This window comes from Oryctolagus cuniculus, chromosome 7 (genome assembly GCF_964237555.1).
Source record: "Oryctolagus cuniculus chromosome 7, mOryCun1.1, whole genome shotgun sequence".
In the NCBI taxonomy this organism is placed as follows: domain Eukaryota; kingdom Metazoa; phylum Chordata; class Mammalia; order Lagomorpha; family Leporidae; genus Oryctolagus; species Oryctolagus cuniculus.
Window position 1 is genome coordinate 135,067,320 of NC_091438.1, and position 18,558 is coordinate 135,085,877.

Genomic DNA, 18,558 nt, shown 5'->3' on the forward strand with positions numbered 1-18,558 from the left:
CCCAACAGGAGCTTGCTTTGATGTTCAGTTCTGACGAACCAGGTGGTTAGAGGATGGAGCAGAGCAGGTGGACGCTGTCCATGACAGTGTTAGTCTGCTAGGGTCGGTGTAACAAGCAGGAACCATCTCATAGTCCAGGATCAGGGTGTTGGCAGGCCTGGCTGCTTCCCAGGGCTGGGAGGGAAGGGCCTCCCCAGGCGTGGCTTGCAGGTGCTGTCTTCTCTCAATGTCTTCACGTCCTCTTCCCTGAGTCTGTCTGCATCTCCCCTTTCATTAGGTCCAGCAGTCACATCGGATGGTCTCCGGCTGGCCCACCCTAACAAGCTCATTTAAGCTTAATCAGCTCTCCAAACACAGTCACATTCTGATTTACAGGGGCTTAGAATTCCCACATATGAAGTTCAATCCATAACAATGACCGTAATTGCGGGGGGAGCAAAGCCAGATGGGAGGTTTGGGGTTGGAGTTGGGAATCATGGGGAATGCTGGAGAAAGAGTGGGCTAAGATGACGACCAGGGCAGAGGGCTGAGCTGAGGAGTGCCTGTGGCTGCAGCAGATGTACACACACACACACACACTCTCTCTCTCTCTCTCTCTGCTGGAGCCCTGCCTTTCTTGGTTGCTGGCTAGTACTAGTGCTTCTCTCCCAGGCCTGGGCTGCCCCATTCACAGGCCGCATGGTTCAGGCCATGGGAAGTCGGCGCAGAGGATTGGAAGGAGGTGTGGCAATCAATAGCATGGCTTTCTTTCCCTCTGCTTGGAACCACCTGAGCACTAACTCACTGGGCCAAATGGGATCAGAACTCTAGCTGAGAAGGGTGCTTACCATGTTCCTCTGAATGTGAGATGTGGGGTTCCTTGAAACTCTCAGGGGCCCTGGGGACAGAGGACTCGACTCCCATCCTCCCTCCCACTGCTTTGATTTACTTCACGCCCGCAGTGGACGGCACAGACTGAATGGCCCACAGGGGTGAGCCAGGTAACATCAAGAAGAGAAGAGATCTCACAGCGACTGCTTTGAACCGGAAGAGGACTCTGAAGCCAACAAAAGCTGCTACTCAGCCCCAGCTGACCGGGGCCTGAGCTGCCAATCTCATTTTTAGCAGTCAGGGTTTGTGCAGTCTCCCAGTTTTGACATTGTTAGTAAATCTGAAAGTAAAAATCACCACCACCAAAAAAATCCGAACCCAACCTAAACAGTGAGGGGGAGACTAAATCTGTGGGCTGACAGTAAGACTGGAGTTTCCTTTGTGACATTCCAGCCCTGACAGCATTCAGCCCATTTCTAAAAATCCTGGAATGGAAACTTTACCTTCCAGATCAGCCCCTCCTGTGGAATGAAGTGCCTGGTCTCAGTCCCAGGAGTGTCTGGTAGGCGCCTGCTGCATACCACACACTTCCTCGAGCTGGCTTGACTTGGGCAGAGCTGTGAGTTGAGTGAGCCAGGGTGAACCTGGATCTGGGCGCAGCTGGTTGGGTTCTAAGTGTTTCCTCAATGTCAGGCTCTTCTAAAAGCTGCCCCTTAAGAATGGAGGGACAGGTAGAAGCCTCAGGTGTGGGGACTTGTAGGCGGGACTGCTGCTTTGCAGGCAGTAACCTTTCCTCCAAATGCTGGCTGACCAGAAGGGCTCCAAACTGTATTCAGCAACCTGGCTGAGTCCCAGCTCCAGGATGTCTTTCAGGCAGAGCCCTCTGCCACTTGAGGTCCGTGCTGAGTGTTCTCAACATAGGTAGTTTCTGCCAGGGCCCCTGGGACTCTGGGAAGTGAGAAGCAGGATCGCTGACGCCTGCCCCTGCTTTGTTCCTGGCCGCCGAGACCTCGCTGTACAGGTTAACTGTGGTGTCCTGGTTTCTGTCCTGTGTGTACATTTCTAGCCCCCAGGATGGAGGTGCTGGGAGACCGGCTTAGGGGCTGAGGTTACTGGAACTTGGCGTGAGTCCCCGTTCAGATATAAGAGATGCTGCCTCAGCTCCTGAGGACAGCAGCTGTCCCCAGACTCTCACTCCAGTCCAGGTAGCACAGCTGCAAGATGGCAGGCAGGCTGATGAGTGATTAAAAAAACCAAACCAGAATTTATTGAAAGCAGGTACCTTTCAGAAGCTCTGATTAAAACCATCAAGATACCATCACTCAGGAAAACAGTGTGTACAGAAGTCTCAGGAAAAGGAGAACAAGCAACTTAAAAACGATTCGACTTGCACAGGGCTGCATCACTAGATTGATCATGTCCTAAAATAACAGAAACCATTCCCAGGGGAAACTGTGCTTCCAAGCCTGTGGGAGAACCCTGGCTCCCAAATCCTGGGAACCCAGCCCAGGACAGTTTGGGGCAGAATTCACCTGTGTCCAGGGCACAGACTAAACATGCGGAACAAGGCCACCACACAAGTCACACGTGCCCCCCACCCCCAGGAGCCCCCTACGAGAGAAGTGCTTTCTGCAGAGTCCATCCACCCTGCAGCGACCACTGGGCCTCAGAGAGCTTAGGGACAGTTACTCTGCGGCCAGTCACACATGTAGATTTAGCCTAGATGCTAAGTCTACAGTCCCTTTGTCCACGTTCCAACTAACTGGAGAGGTAGACGTGCAAGACATGGAAGCTGCCTCCAAGCCAATTTTTGGTCTTCGATAAACAGGATAAACACAAAAACTGTTCCACAAGTCATCCTGAAAAGAACGACTGGGCACAGGACGTGAGAGGTGCTGCGGGCCCACGCAGTGCCCCCACGGGAGGGGGAGGAAGAGGGGAGACCTCCGAGTCCTGCCGCAGTGGTCGCGCTACGCCCGGTCCGGCTCTGCCGCCTTCTCATTTGTGGGTCCGGATGCTGCTGCAGATTTGGGCGAGACGGCTCTAAAAGCAAAGCAGATGGGTCACTTCAAACACAAGCACTTGGCACTCGGGCTAAAAGCCACTCGGTCTGAGTGAGTCTCAGCCCCTCTTCTCTGTTTGTGCCACACATGAATGGGCCTTTCTGCAACTCAGCTTCTCGCCTGCACAAAGGAGGAGAGCAACAGCTCAGATGAGATCAGGAAGGCACACCTGGGAACAGCGATGCCCTGGGCCCGGCTACAGGATGACTGCTGCAAGAGCTGGGCAGCTGGGTATGCGTGGGACCTTGGCACCGGGCTGGGGTTTGGGAAGCCAGCTCTGCCCTTGTCCCCCTCCGTGGACGTACCCCTCGCAGACCCCACAGAAGGGTGGGCCTGTGGCAGTCATGCATGTTCTAAGCACTCCCATTTGCCTCCCAAGACCATAGCTGACTGGACCTGGGATGTTTATCTGAGTCAAGCTGAGTCAATTCAATCCTCTCTTGAGAACTTATGTCCAGACAGCAAGCCAAACAGTGCTGGACACTGGAGTGATAGAGTTAGAGCTGGAGGTGTGGTTCTCCAAAGAGTGACAGAGTTAGAGCTGGAGGTGTGGTTCCCCAAAGCCAGGTGCAAATCACTGTTGAGGGAGTAGAACCAAGTTCCCTGCGGAAAAAGTCACACGCACAGAGGCGGCAAAGGTGTGCTGGAGAAATGCCAAGGGCAGGCACCAAACTCAGCCTCACCTGGACAGAACTGCTGCAGTGTCAGCAGGGTCACAGTTGAAAAACCCCTTGAGGCAAAGAAGGCAGCAGGATTCTAAGTATTAGCCCCGACCCCAGGGAGAGCTGCCCCTAGAAAGCTACTGGAGACATACTACGTGTGGAGATGAACTTGAGACTTACAGAGAGCTTCTTAATGTTTCCCAAGGCCTCTGGGTCCAGCTGTGCAATGTCGACCCTCTGCAAGTCACTGGCCAATAACCGCACGCTCTGTAAGGGAGGAGAATGGGTTACACTGGCAGGTCCCTCAGGGCAGGGACCTCACCCAGCATCCCCGTGGTGTGCCCCGGCGTCTCTGTGACATCCTGCACTTGCTGGCAGGGAGTGGCTGAGATGGAGCAGTGGCCTTTCTAGACGAAGTGCACTCCTCAGCAGTGGCCTCCTCTGCACCCTTCAGCAGCCCCGTGAGCTGGGGCTGGCGCTGTGGCACAGTGGGTTAAGCTGCTGCCTGCGGCACTGACACCCCACACTGGAGCGCCACTTCAAGTCCTGGCTGCTCTGCTTCTGATCCAGCTCCCTGCTAATGCACCTGGGAAAGCAGCGAAGATGGCCCAAGTGCTTGGACCCCTACCACCCACGTGAGAGACCCAGCTGGAGTTCAAGACTCCTGCCTTTAGCCTTGCCCAGAATGGCTATTGCAGTCATTTGAGGAGTGAACCAACGCATGAAAGATCTATCTCTGTCTCTCTCTGTCACTCTGCCCATCAAATAAATGAGTCTTAAAAACAAAAACAAATCCCCGTTAGTGCAGCTACTACAGATACTATGCTTGCCAACCCATCTGACTCCTGAACTGCTTTGCAATGACAAGAGCCATGGCCCTCAGGCTTGCTACAGTCAGGTGGGCAAACAGAAGCCAGCGATGGTCAGGGATCCTCCCAGCCTGGGCCCCTGACTTGGGAAAGAAAACCAGGTTCTGAGTCCTGCAGGAGTGTGGAGCTCAGGACCCACATAACTAGCAGACCCCTGATGAGAGAAGTGAGTGAGGGCCCAGGGAAGGCAGGCGCTCCACGAAGCAGCACACCGCGGCCTGGCTTCCCAAGAAATACTGTACCGCGCCGCCGCCCACGGGCACAGTGAGGGAGATCTCTTTGCTGTCGGCCAGGGGGCTGCCATTCACAGAGATGTTGTAGATCTGCTCTCTGGCTGCTGGAGTGCGCAGGCCTGGGGTCTTGAAGACTCTGCAGAGTGGGAAAGTCTGTGAAGTCAGCCTGGCAGATTGAATGACACCAGGCACAGGGAGCCCTTCCAACCCCCATCTGGTCTCAAGCTGAAGTTTTCAAAATCACATGTTTCTAAGAAGGCGAGTTCTAAATTTAGGGAAAACATTTTTTTTTAAAGCAGTAATGACTAAACACAGCTGGAGAAAGGAGGGTGTAATTACCAAACATACATCTAACAAAAGTCAACTCTTCTCTGTGTAAATTTTAGGCCCGCAGCTCCACATGGGCTGCCAGTCATCCATCCATCCACAGAGCCAGAAATAAACTGGATAATGTGCTTCCCACGGTGGCTGAGCACCTCCATCACAGGGAGCTTCCGAGGGTCTCGGGAAGACTGAGGGATTACATTATACTAATCCGCACGCCAGCTTTCTCCAGACAGTTCAAACGCTGCAGCCTGTTTTCACCAAAATGTCTTTTGCTACATGTCCATGTGAAAAAGATAGTAAAATGGGAATTTTATAGTACAAAGGGACTCTTCCTCACTCTCCCTACCAAGAGAGAACCCATTCTTGCTCCACTCCCCAGAGGCAACCACTCCTAGCTCCCTATCTATCCTCCAGAACTTCCCGTGTACATAAAGCCAGTGGGCTCACACAGGACCCACCGTTCAGCAAGCTGCCTGGGGATGCTCTGAGCCGTCAACTCTTTCAGTACCAGCACACACACATCCAGCCGCTTTGATGGGCTAATCGGCAGTTCCTATTTAGTCAGCTAGCCCCTGGGGAGGGCCTGTGCTGTGGTGCAGCCTGTTAAGCTTCCACTTGTGACACTGGCTTCCCACATCCAAGTGCAAGTTTGAATCCAGGCTGTTCTGCTTCTGATCCAGCTCCCTGCAAATGCACCTGGGAAGGCAGTGGAGGATGGCCTGAGGGCTTGGGCCCCTGCGCCCATGTGGGAGATCTAGATAGAGTTCCTGGCTCCTGGCTTTGGGCTGGTGCAGTCCTGGTTGTTGCAGCCATTTAGAGAGTAACCAGAAGATGGAAGACATCTTTCTCTCATGCTCTGCCTTTCAGATCAATCCATCTTAAACAATGAAAACAAAACACTAGCCCCTGTGGAAGGCATAAACAAGGCTGTAAAAACCTTTTTAATTTGGCCTCTGAAAGGTAGGAGGGAAGTTTTCCCTTAGTTCTCCTCCCTCTCACTGGACAAAGAATAATTTTTTTGCTGAAAACAGGTGATTCAGGAGAGAGGCAAACACCAGGAAGCCCAGATGGCTCCTGTCCTCTGAGAAGGCTAGAAGGCTTCCCAGGCAGGACCAGGCATATCTTCTAAAACGCTCCTTCCCTCTGAATACTGTTCACTGCTGTGCTCTCACCAGAACCCAAGCTCTGTTCTTGACACTCACCTTGAGTCAAACCTGGGTGTCAGGCCTGGAGTTGGTTTGACCATGGACAACTCCAATCGGCTCATAGCTGGGGTCACAATATGACTATGGCTTGACCTACAGGTAAGAAACAGCTGTTAGGTATTGTCCAACCCTCAGGTCTCAGGACAGCAGCAGCATGTCACATGTGGCAAGTACTGACTGTTAGACACTGCATCAACTCACGTGAGCCTTCTAACTACCTGAGAGGGGAAGCACTGTTATCTCCCTTTACAGATACAGAAACTCAGGCATATGGAGTTTACAGTTTGAGTGGACCCAGGACTGCACCGGAACAGTCTGCCTCCAGAATCTGACTTCTCAATTAAGCTAACCAACTGCAAGAAAGGAGACATCTCATAACAATACAAAGGTTCAGGGCAGGCACTGTGCTGTGGACAGGTAAGACTTGGGATGCCTGCAGCCCGTATCAGAGTTCCTGGAACTGCGTCCCGCCTCTGCTACAGATTCAGTTTCCTGTTAATAGACCTGGGAGGCAGTAGATGATGGCACAAGTGTTTGGGTCCTTGCCACCCATGTGGGAAATCCAGATGAAGTTCTGGGCTCCTGGCTTTGGCCTGGCTCAGCCATGGCTGTTGTAGCCATTTGGGGAGTGAACCAATAGATGAAGATCTCTTTCTCTGTCACTCTTTCAAATAAATAAATCTTTACACACACATACACACACACACACACAAATGAAGGCTCCTCCTGTTGGAATTCTTGTCCTCTTACAAGGTGCTGGTTAATGTCCTGCTACCTCTGCTGAGGGAGAAATGAGGTATTTACTCCCACACAGACATACCATCCCAATGTCTACTTTCCTAAGCTCTTTTCCCTCTGCTTCAAATGGCTCCCAGTACACCACACCACAATCAACTCAAGTCCATGGGGATTCTTCACACAGCAAGAACATTCAAGAAATGAACTGGCAGGTGACAGCCACTTTGTGACTGGCTGGGGCATAGCTCTGCACAGACACTGACTCCCAGGCAACGAAGCACAGTGAGTGGGCAGTTCTTGCCACACTCTTCAGCACGCTCTCCCTGTCTGTTAGAACTGGAGACAGCACTGGGTTAGACCACTTCCAGAGGCCCCCAGCTGGGACCTTCAGGATTCCATGTTTGAGCTCCGGACCTTCAATGGTTGCTACCACCTTCCCGCCTCCATTTCTGTCATGATGAACACGGCTCTCCAGTGAAACCCAAACCACACACCTCAACTTGGAAACCCCTTACCTTTTGCTTTTGCCTTTTCCTTGTATGGATTGGGTTCTCTTCTTGGAGGGAGGACACCTTTTGACCTGTAGTTACAACCAAACGAAACTAAGTGTACAGAAAATCCAGAAAAGGGACACTAAGGAGGGTTTAAAAAAAAGGGGTGGGGGGAGGACCAGAGCTAGAAAAAGTAATTAATACTGACTTAAGGAAGGTCCATCTCATAGAAATCAGTGGCTTAACACATTCAGAACATCATGATCAAGTAAGGGCCTAAGCTGTCTGGGCCTCCAGAGCAGGGAATCTTGGCCAGCACTGAAGGTAAATCTCTTCTGAACGGACTGCACTGCAGCCAGACGACCCCCTGCCTTGCATGCAGTACTGCCGTGAAGGCCGCCCAGGGCGTCCCAGGTGCTCAATGCACGGAACCTTCCTGAGAGCTGGGAGGCACCTGACGCGGCTGCCCTGGTCTTCTAAGACCCCTCCTTCCTCCTGTCTCTCCAGCTAGTCCTCAGCAGTCTCCTTCCCCTACTGTCCACCTGCTGCCTCCCTCCCTCCCTGCCTGCTGTAGAACCTTTCCCACTCCCATCCTGGGACGAGCGCCTGCAGATCTGGGGTGTGTCTCTCAATCTCCTGCTTCTCCCTGAAATTCCTGGGAAAGTACCCAACATCCAGCATGTCAAACGCCTGACGCCTGCTGCCAGCACACTCTGCCTCCAGGGCCCCAGCTGCACAAGTCAGCAGTCTCCTGGGCTAGAACTGTCTTGTCGTCTTGGCTCCTCCTTTGCTCTGCCAATCACACCCCTTCTGTATGGAACCGCCCCTTCTCTCTGTAGTGTCCGTGCCTCAGTTCAAGAAGGAGCAGCCTCCAGACAGATTCCCTTGTCCTGTTCTCCCCCTTCCCATTTGTCCTGAGTGCTGTTCTGAAACACTGATCTGATGGCACTTCCGGGACCCGCCCGTCAGGACGAGGTCCACACAGCCGTTCCCCACCTGGCCCCTGCTCCGTCCGTGTTACCCTCAGGCTTACACCCCAGCCACATCCAACTGCCCTTCATCAGAGGACACTTGCTTTGCTCCTCCTGGAATCCTCTCCCCTTTCTTCTCCAGTTAGCGGAATCTCACTCAGCTCAGAAGGCCTGGCTGTGTCCCAAAGGGGTAGGGAACCCGTGCCAGCTTCCTCCTCTGTTTTACATGCTTTGCACACATGCCAATGATCACTTGGCCATTTAAAGCAGAATCTTCTTTTGTAAACTGTGAGCTCTGGGAGAGACACCGTATTCCCTGTGTTTTCGTGTTCGCCTGTCTCCTGCCAGCTCCCAGCCCCCAGCCCTCAGCCCGGATGCCTACTTACTCTTGCGGTTTGAGGGTCCTTATGTTTACTTTCTTCTTCTCCCTCTTCTTCCACTATCATTTCTTCCATCTGTATTGCCTTTCGTGCTATAAAGGAAGTTGTAACAGTGAAATTTCTGATGGGAATAGACTCTCATGCATTCATATTTCTTAGAAGGAGTAAAACTTACATGATCTTAGACTGCAGTCAAGAAATAGACTCAACAGAAAGAGGCCCACTGCTTTCAAAAACAGCAAGTGTGAAAAACAAAGGAAACCAATCAGAGGGGTAAGAAACCCCACATGACACTGTGGAGGGACAGCCCAGCATTCTGATTGAGACAAACTTGAGCTTGAAGCCTGGCCCTAACCAGGCTGCCTCAGTTTCCGCATCTATGACAGGGAGCAGTCACTTACAGGGATAGTATGAGGGCTGGAACGTGTGCTCCACAAGAACGGAGTGTTTCTTTTATTTTTATTCCTGCTACTGTAGTCCCAGAATTGTTCCATGAAGTATTTATTAAGTATTTGTGGGATGAATGAATGTAAAGCCCTTTGGACAGCAACAGACATAGATTATAATAAGCATGATTTATTTTACATACAGTTAGTTATAAAGTTATTGTTACAGTTCTCATCTTAGGAGGAAAAGGAGTACAAGGCATGCTCAAGATGGAAGATTCTAGAGGCAACAGTACCAATTTTTAATATTTAAAGGTCTGTCACGTGGAAGGCAGTTCAGGAGGATCTGAGAGAGCAGAGCCAGCACCAAGGTGTGGATGGCATGAGGAAACCTTGGTTCAAATTTCGGAGGTGCTTCCCAGTCACCACAGCTGCTGGACATGGAAGGCACAGAGCCAGACCCTCCTGAACAGGGACTCCACAGAAAAAATTCATACGTCAGTCATCGGTAGGAAGGTTGGACTAAATGACTATGAGTTTCCTTTGTCAGCTGCAGTTCTGACATACCAAATTAGAATCTAAGTCTGTTTTTCCCCCCAAAGATTTATTTATTTATTTAAAAGGCAGAGTGACAGAGGGAGGGAGGGAGAGACAGAGAAAGAGATCTTTCATCTGCTGATTCACCCCTCAAATGCCCCTAACAACTAGAAATGGGCCAGGCTAAAGCCAGGAGCCCAGAACTCCATCTGTGTGTCCTGCCAAATGGGTGGCAGGAACCAAAGTACTTGAACCATCTTCCACCTGGAGCACCAGCAGGAATGCTGGATCAGCAGTGGAGTAGCAGGGACTCAAACTGGCACTCTGATACAGGATTCAGGTGTCTTAACCCACCGTGCCCCAACATACCTCCCTCTATTTTTTAATAGCCTACCAAGTAGTCAAAGTCCAATCTAACTAACTGTTGGCTTGGTCCTGGTGTGTTCCATTCCACAGAGTGAAATCGGAGGAGAAACTGATATTACTTAAATGTAGTGATGACCCAAAGTGACCTAACAGATTGTAAATATGTGACAGAGAACTCTAGAACGTTTACACCTAATTCGGTCATAACCTCGGGGAGGCAGGCCTGGAACACGACCCTAGCAGAGTGAAACCTGCATCATGATTTCTGCACTCTACAAGGCATCCTGATGAAGGGCAGTTGAACAGGAAGTGGACAGGGTCTCTGGCCCTGCCCTGTGGAGGAGGTGCCCTGGGGGGCAGCCCCCACAGATCAGGTCTGGCCTCACAAAAGCTGGATCCGTGGAGCCATCAAACCTGATGATAGCAGTACTGAGTCCATGTTACAGTTCCTCCCGACCCAGCTCCACGTCCACTGGTAACAAACAGGCTTCCCGTGTGCCTTGTCCTGTAAGTCAGCGTTGCTGAGTGCGTGATGTATCTGAGGCCATTTCACTGAACTGTAACGTGGAATTACACCCATAGGAAACTCCTCATTCCCTCACCCCTGCTGATCAGATCAGGGGGTGTCTTAGCTGGTACTGCCCCACTTAGACTATCTCTCAACTTTAGTTTAACCACAGAAAAGCAAGCAGGTATCAATGTTTGATTTCCAGCATGGCTTTTACTTCCCTTTAATTTTCCCTTTAGCTCCACAGTGGTCTTATGAGTTTGGTTAGTATCTATCTTGCACACAACGAACAAATGGAATACGGGGGCCAAAGTAGAAAGTTTTTGGATTGATAAGATTCAGAACCAGACATCAGAGAAGAGCCCCACCAATGGAGCCCAGCCTGAGCAGCCCAGCAAGCCCCCCAGAGCACGGCCCTCTCCATTCAGCAGGGGTTCTGACAAGTACTCACATCTGGCAGATTTCAGGGGAGTCTGAATAGCTTCTGCTGTTAGTTTGTTTATTTCCGTGATATCCACATCAGCCTGTGACAAACACAGTCAGAAAGCACCAAACTTATTCCATCAAATATGAGGAACAATATTTAAAGATGAAAAACAGTTTCAAAACATACTAGGTGAGGGATCAGCGCTGTGGTGTAGCAGGTAAAGCTGCCGCCTGCAGTGCTGGCATCCCATATGGGCACCGGTTCAAGTCCCAGCTGCTCCACTTCCCATCCAGCTCTCTGCTATGGCCTGGGAAAGCAGTAGAGGATGGCCCAAGTCCTTGGTTCTTGCACCTACTTGTGGGAGACCTGGGAGACGCTCCTGGCTCCTGACTTTGGATCGGCTCAGCTCTGGTCATTGCGGCCATCTGGGGAGTGAACCAGTGGATGGAAGACCTCTTTCTCTGGCTCTACCTCTCTCTGTAACTGTCTTTCAAATAAATAAATCTTTTTAAAAAATTGTATTGATTTGTCGCTCCCCCTCTTCGTGGAGGAACGACACAGGACCCTGCGCTGTTCTTTTGTCTGCTCGGCCCTCCCCGGGTTTGCTGCTGGTTCTTCCCGGGTTGGCTACCGTCCCTTCCACCTCCGTGGAAGGGCGGTTCCCCCTAGCCACTTTCCCCACTTCCGCAGGGGAGCGGCACACTGCCGGCCGGCTCTCTCGGGGGCTGCACAGGTGTTCCCTCAGATGTTCCCCTTAGATGTTCCTGGTGCATGTTGTCTCTCTCCTCCTTTATAGTCCTCTTCCACCAATCCCAACTCTGCTACCCACACGCCGAGTACGTTGCTCTCCTCCAATCAGGAGCAGGTCCTGCTGTTTATTGGTTGAACTGGAGGCAGCTGTGTAGAAGCTGTTTTCTCCTCTCCCAGCACCATATTGTGGGAGAGCAGATGCATAGAATAAGTCTTAATTCCAGTAACTTAGTCTAGTCCGAGTTGCTCCCCACATTGATTGATTTGAAAGGCAGAGTTAACAGAGAGGCAGATGCAGAGAGACAGACAGGGAGGTCTTCCATCCGCTGGTTCACTCCCTAGATGGCTGCAAGGCTGGAGCTGAGCCGATCCAAAGGCAGGAGCCAGGAGCTTCCCCCAGGTCTCCTGTGTGGGTGCAGGGACCCAAGGACTTGGGCCATCTTCTTCTGCATTCCCAGGCCATAGCAGAGAGCTGGATTGGAAGTGAAGCAGCCAGAACACGAACTGGTGCCCATGTGGGATGCCGGCACTGCAGGCAGTGGCTTTACCTGCTATACCACAGTGCCAGCCCCTCAATAAGGTTTTCTGATGCTCCTAGATCCTTCAAAAAGGACTGGCATTGTGGAGCAGTGCAAGCTACCGTGTGCAACACTAGCATCCCATATCAGAGTGCTGGTTCAAATCCTGGCTGCTCTGCTTCTGATCCAGCTCCCTGCTAATGCACCTGGGAAAGCAGCGGAAGATGGTCCAACTGCTTGGGTCCCTGCCACCCAGATGGAGTTCCAGGCTCCTGGCCCTGGGCTAGCCCAGGCCCTGCCATTGAGCCATTTGGGGAGTGAACCAGTGGCTGGGAGGCCAATTCTCTGCCTTTCAAATAAATTAAAAAAGGTGGGCGGTTCCAGCCACTCTTCTAGGTCGTGACTACCTATAACATATGGGTTGCTCAGAGAAGGATTTGGAGGCTGTCTGGGCTTAGCAAGTAAACAAAGCTGAGTAGATTAGTGATATCTGCAATGGTTGCTGAAACGGAAAGTGGTGACATCCCTATCCACTTTCTGCCAACTCTAGAAACTTGCAATCACTGATGGCAAGCTATGGATCACCTCCTGTGCAGTGTGTTAACACAGCAGGCCCAAGCTGACATACGTAAAAAGGCCTATGGCAACACTGGCATCTGGCAACATGGATTTTGAGAGGTTTCCCACCATTCCTTAATTAAAAATGCTTCACTGTTCCTAAAATTTCTGCCAATAATCTGGTTTATGCTGGGGGCTAGTGCTGTGGTGTGGTAGGATAAGCTTCTGCTTATGGCATCAGCATCCCATATGGGCACCAGTTTGTGTCCTGGCTGCTCCTCTTCTGATCCAGCTCCCTGCTAATGTGCCTGGGAAGGCAGCAGATGTCCAAAGTGCTTGGGCCCCTGCACCCACATGGGAGACCCAGAAGAAGCTCCTGCCTACTGGCTTTGGATCGTCCCAGCTCTGGCTGTTGTGGCCATTTGGGGAGTGAACCAGCAGATGGAAGACCTCTCTGTCTCCCCCTCTCTCTGTCTCTAACTCACTCTGCCTCTCAAATAAATAAATAAATCTTAAAAAAAAAAAAAAAAAAAAAGGCTTATGCTGAGCACCTGCTTTCCTTCTGGAAGTCTGGAATTTTGTTATGTGCTCAGTAGAGCACGCCTACCTGTCCAGCCCCCGGTAACAACTCCAGGCACTGGGTTTCTAATGAAATCTTCTGTTAGACAACACTTCACACGTGTTAAACTGAGCATTTCCTTGTGATTCCGCTAGGCATGGACTTCTGGAAACTTGCACCCGATTCCCTCTGGACTTTGCCCAGTGGGTTTTTTCCCTTTGCAGATTCTGCTCTGCATGTTTTCACTTAATAACCCCTAACTGTAAGTGTGATTATATGCTGAGCCTATGAGACCTCCAAATAAAGCCTCTGGTACACTTTCCAATTGGAGCATTTGTGCTTTTTCATCCCCATTTTATTTGAACGGCAGAGAGAGAGAGATCGATCTTCCATCTGCTGGTTCACTCCCCAAATGCCCACAACAACCAGGGCTGGGCCAGACTGACGCCAGGGCCCTGGAGTCCAGTTTGGGTCCCCCACATGTGTCTACTTGATCCATCCCCTGCTGCCTCTGAGGGTGCACACTAGTTGGAAGCTGGATGGGAAGCAGAGAAGCCTGAACCTGAATTGGGCACTCTGGGACAGGATGCAGATGTCCAGAGTGCCAACTTGCCACTGCACACTCCTTTCTCGGGTTTTAAATCCCATTCACGAAGAATAGAATCCTCTCGACTTGGCCCGACAACACTTGACATCTCACATTAACATCAGAAGTTCTTTCAGTTCTCTACTGTCTGATTAAAACAGAGGGAGACGCATTATCTAATGAGCACAACTCGTCTCAGATATGATTCTTTGAAACATTAGATCTGAAGGTGCATGGGGGTTGAGTCAAGTGGGTCATGGGGACACATCACAAAGACAGCGGAAGCAAGCACTTAGAATGCTTTACTAGTTCTTGATTTTATATTTTAGTTATCCCCACCCCTCTCCTAAAATATTCATACCCCAAACCTAGCAACTTTTTCCCTACTTCCACCACTGACTCTTTTTTTTTTGACAGGCAGAGTGGACAGTGAGAGAGAGAGAGACAGAGAGAAAGGTCTTCCTTTGCCGTTGGTTCACCCTCCAATGGCCGCCGTGGCCAGCGCGCCGTGGCTGGCGCACCGCGCTGGTTCGAAGGCAGGAGCCAGGTGCTTCTCCTGGTCTCCCATGGGGTGCAGGGCCCAAGCACTTGGGCCATCCTCCACTGCACTCCCTGGCCACAGCAGAGAGCTGGCCTGGAAGAGGGGCAGCCAGGACAGAATCCGGCGCCCCGACCAGGACTAGAACCCGGTGTGCCGGCGCCGCAAGGCAGAGGATTAGCCTAGTGAGCCCCGGCGCCGGCCTTACCACTGACTCTTAATGTCTTTAATCCTAGAGCTGGTGGAGAGAGCTGCTAGTCAGAGCTACTGTGGATCCTTCTCTAGTCAGATTTTTCCAACCCTCGGATTCCAAGTGATCCTCATCAACTTACCAACAAACGCAGATCTTGTGGGTTCATTTTGTGAAGCTGATGAAGGCTACAATAAACCTCCTCCCCGGGGAGATGCACAGATGTGTGCATGCACACAAACTGTGCACATGATTTCTGTGTGGCCAGGGACCCGGTGAAGTCTACTTATGGACTAGCGCCTAACTTTGTCTGATACAATTTTCTGCAAGGGGAGAAATGCTTTTCTTCTGTGCTGTCCAACATGATGGCAGCCACTAACGTGGGAAGCTATCGAACAGTGTGGCTAGTGTATCTGAGGCAATAAATTTTTTTTAATTATCTTTTGTTGTTGTTGTTAAGGACTTATTTGAAAGGCAGAGTGCAAAGAGAGAGGCAGAGACAAAGAGAGATCTTCCATCCACTGGTTCACTCCTCAAATGCCTACAAAAGCTGGGGCTGGGCCAGGCTGAAGCCAGAATCCCAGAACTCCATCCAGGTCTATCATGCATTTGGGCAATCATTTGCTGTCTTCCCAGGGGTATTAGCAGGAAGCTGGACTGGAAGCAGAGAAGCCAAGATTTGAACTGGCACTGAGATATGGTATGCTCGTGTCCTGAGTGCTGGCTTAACCTGCTGTATACAATGCCCATACCAAAAATGAATTCTTAATTTTGTTAATTTTAATAGCTACTTGGGCCTGATGGCTACTACCGTAGAGACTGCAGATCCAGACTTGACTTTGCTTCTCCACCTACGGCTTTCCGCCCTGGGAGATGCTGGGGCAGCTGGGGAATACCCAGGAGTCCCGGGCATGAGCACTGCTGCTCTGACATGAGGAAGCCGCCCCCGTCATCAGCAGACCCGCTCACAGCTGAGTAGCACGGGAGCTCGACAGGACTCAGGGCTGCAAGAAACCTGCCCAAAGCAGACCTGTGTCCTTTTCAGGGCTCAGAGCTATTCGAGCTTCTCCTCCTCTCATCTGCCTAACTATCACTTTTCAGCTGACATGACCAGACAGCACCCTTTACAGAACCTCAGAACCTCTCCCACGGAGGGCACCCAGCATTTGGAGTTTCCAAGATTGGATTAGTTAGGAACAACAAACAGCTCAAAAATAAGACAGGTCGGGGCCGGTGCTGTGCCGCAGTGAGTTAACGCCCTGGCCTGCAGTGCCAGCATCCCATATGGTTCTAGTCCCGGCTGCTCCTCTTCCGATCCAGCTCTCTGCTATGACCTGGGAAAGCAGTGGAAGATGGCCCAAGTCCTTGGGCCCCTGCACCCATGTGGGAGACCTGGAAGAAGCTCCTGCCTTCGGATCAGCGCAGCTCCGGCTGTTGCGGCCACCTGGGGAGTGAACCATCGGATGGAAGACTTTTCTCTTTCTCTGCCTCTCCTCTCTCTGTGTAACTGACTTTCAAATAAATAAATAAATCTTTTTTTTTTTAATTTATTTTTTTTTTGACAGGCAGAGTGGACAGTGAGAGAGAGAGACAGAGAGAAAGGTCTTCCTTTGCCGTTGGTTCACCCTCCAATGGCCGCCACGGCCGGCGCGCTGCAGCTGGTGCACCGCACTGATCCGATGGCAGGAGCCAGGTGCTTCTCCTGGTCTCCCATGGGGTGCAGGGCCCAAGCACCTGGGCCATCCTCCACTGCACTCCCTGGCCACAGCAGAGAGCTGGCCTGGAAGAGGGGCAACTGGGACAGAATCCGGCGCCCCAACCAGGACTAGAACCCGGTGTGCCGGCGCTGCAAGGCAGAGGATTAGCCTAGTGAGCCACGGCGCCGGCCATAAATCTTTAAAAAAGAAAAATAAGACAGGTCACTTACTGTCGCTGCCTCTTCCAGGGCCTGTCTGTTTCCTCCGAGGGCTTAAAAAAGAACATTTTATTTGGTTACTATCAGACTTTAATGATAAGTGATCTTCCCTCATACTAGTGTTATCTTTCTGAAACGGGACCAGGTTGAGCCCTTGGCCCAGCGTTCATAACGTCAACTTCCAGTCTAATCTCTCTCTAAGCTTCAGTCCCCTCTCTCGTGGTCCATTCTTACTTTCCAAAGGCGCCACTGTCACATGGCTTGGTGGCCCGATACTTGGGATTTCCTCTGCCTGAAATTCTCTGCACCTTCTAATTCATCCTTCAAGACAGCGCGAACATGACTAAAACTCTGCTGGTTTTTCTACCATAGCAGATTGCCAGACAGGGCTTTGGTGCTCAGCCTCTTCCTACCCTGCTTTGCGCTGAATTCCAGAGAAAATACTCACAGGCACTGGCAAACAGCTGGTATCCAGTAGAACTGAAGGAAATGTGTGTTGAATGGAAAGAGTCAAGAGATTTAGACGTAGAATAAAAAGTTGGGTTAGCTCCTCCTGCTACACCTTCCACAGCAGGCCGTCTGACAGTTAAGCTCGCTGGCTTTGGAACCACAATGCCTGCGTTCAGAGACTCGGCCAGCAACCAGGTTATGAGGCTTTGAGCCAGGTAGCCAATCTCTGTGCCTTAATCTTGTCATTTCTAAAATAGGGACGTGGATAATTACCTTGTGATGAGGATAAAGTTAGTTAATATCACATAAAACACTTGGCACAAAGCCCGTCTGACCCAGACAGCACAATATAAATAGGCTTATTGGCTGCCACTCTGTTCTCTCTTTTGCAGTACCTGTGATTTTAACTCTCCATCAGCCTGCCGGCTCCCAAGGCCAATGTCTTCAGCATCTAGCCTTATGACTGAGTAAGCTCCGCGTTTGCAGCAATGAGCAAACCCACGGCTTGATAAAGGGGGAAGCTCAATGTCTGTTATGCGAGCAGAACGTGCATTTGCACCCAGGAAGGAGGCCAGCCACCGTGCTCATTAAGATGAAGGAAAGCAGAGAGAATCAGGCAACCTAGCAGAGGGCCTGCCTACAGTCCGTGTACCCCGGGGGCCGAGACAACCGGGGAAGCGCCCCGGCGAGGGAGGGGACATCGGGAGTGGGAGGCCGCAGTGGGCCCGCGGCTCTCCCCGAGTGGCCAGCGTTCCGACAGGTGCCTTCCGAGGGCCTCGCCGCCCCCACGGCCGGGGTGCAGGCCGGGGCCTGGGCAGAGCGGGGCGGCTCTTACCGAAGTAGTCGAGCCAGTTCATCTCGCGCAGCGCCTTGGGGAGCCGGAGCACCTCGATGTTGTACAGGTTGTCCACCTCCTTGAGGAGGTTCTGCCTGTCGGACTCGATCTGCTTCATCCGCACTTGCACTGCGACGGGGCACAGACGGGCGGGACGCGGGTCACCCACAGTGCCGGGTCCCCGCTGCCCGCGCCCCGCCAGCGCCAGCATCCCACGACCGCCCGGGCTCTGCCCCTTACCCTCGCGGTCGAAGTCCTTCAGAAAGGAGGCGAGCTTCCGGCTCCGCAGCGAGTTGGTCTTGGCCACCCGACTGCTGCCCTTCCTAGGAGCCATGGCGCTTCGGCGGAGGCCGCAGGGCGCGGGGGCGCCGAGCCACAGGGAGCAACGGAAGAGGTGTAGGGGGCGGAGAAGGGAGAAAGGAGTCCCCTCCTAGGGGGTCTGGGCCTAAAAAAGACGCGAGAGCAATACCTGAGGGTCGCGAAACAAGGACTAAGAAAAGCTGCGCCGCTCCGGCAGGGGAGGAGTGGCTCTGTAGCTAACCGCCATCAATTCAAACTCAACTGCCACCGGCTGGCGAATGAGAAGTCGCCGACTTAGGACGGCGCCGTAACGTCCAATCACCAGGAAGCTCCACAATCAAGCAGCCAATCACACGTAGGACTACATCGCCCAGAAGTCATTGCGG

The 18,558-nt window shown here is 51.9% G+C and overlaps 1 protein-coding gene across 1 annotated transcript; it reads right to left on the bottom strand.

The window, feature by feature from the left end:
- Positions 1-2,054: 2,054 nt before the first annotated feature.
- On the bottom strand, positions 2,055-18,449 carry CDCA8 (cell division cycle associated 8). The gene is made up of 10 exons (XM_002720647.5): positions 18,113-18,449; positions 17,873-18,001; positions 16,600-16,640; positions 10,998-11,070; positions 8,756-8,841; positions 7,423-7,487; positions 6,167-6,262; positions 4,647-4,773; positions 3,716-3,802; positions 2,055-2,853 (listed from the first exon to the last, which is right to left on the bottom strand). The coding sequence occupies exons 1-10, from the start codon at positions 18,204-18,206 to the stop codon at positions 2,809-2,811; spliced, it is 843 nt and encodes a 280-aa protein (XP_002720693.1). The 5' UTR covers positions 18,207-18,449; the 3' UTR covers positions 2,055-2,808.
- Positions 18,450-18,558: the final 109 nt, after the last annotated feature.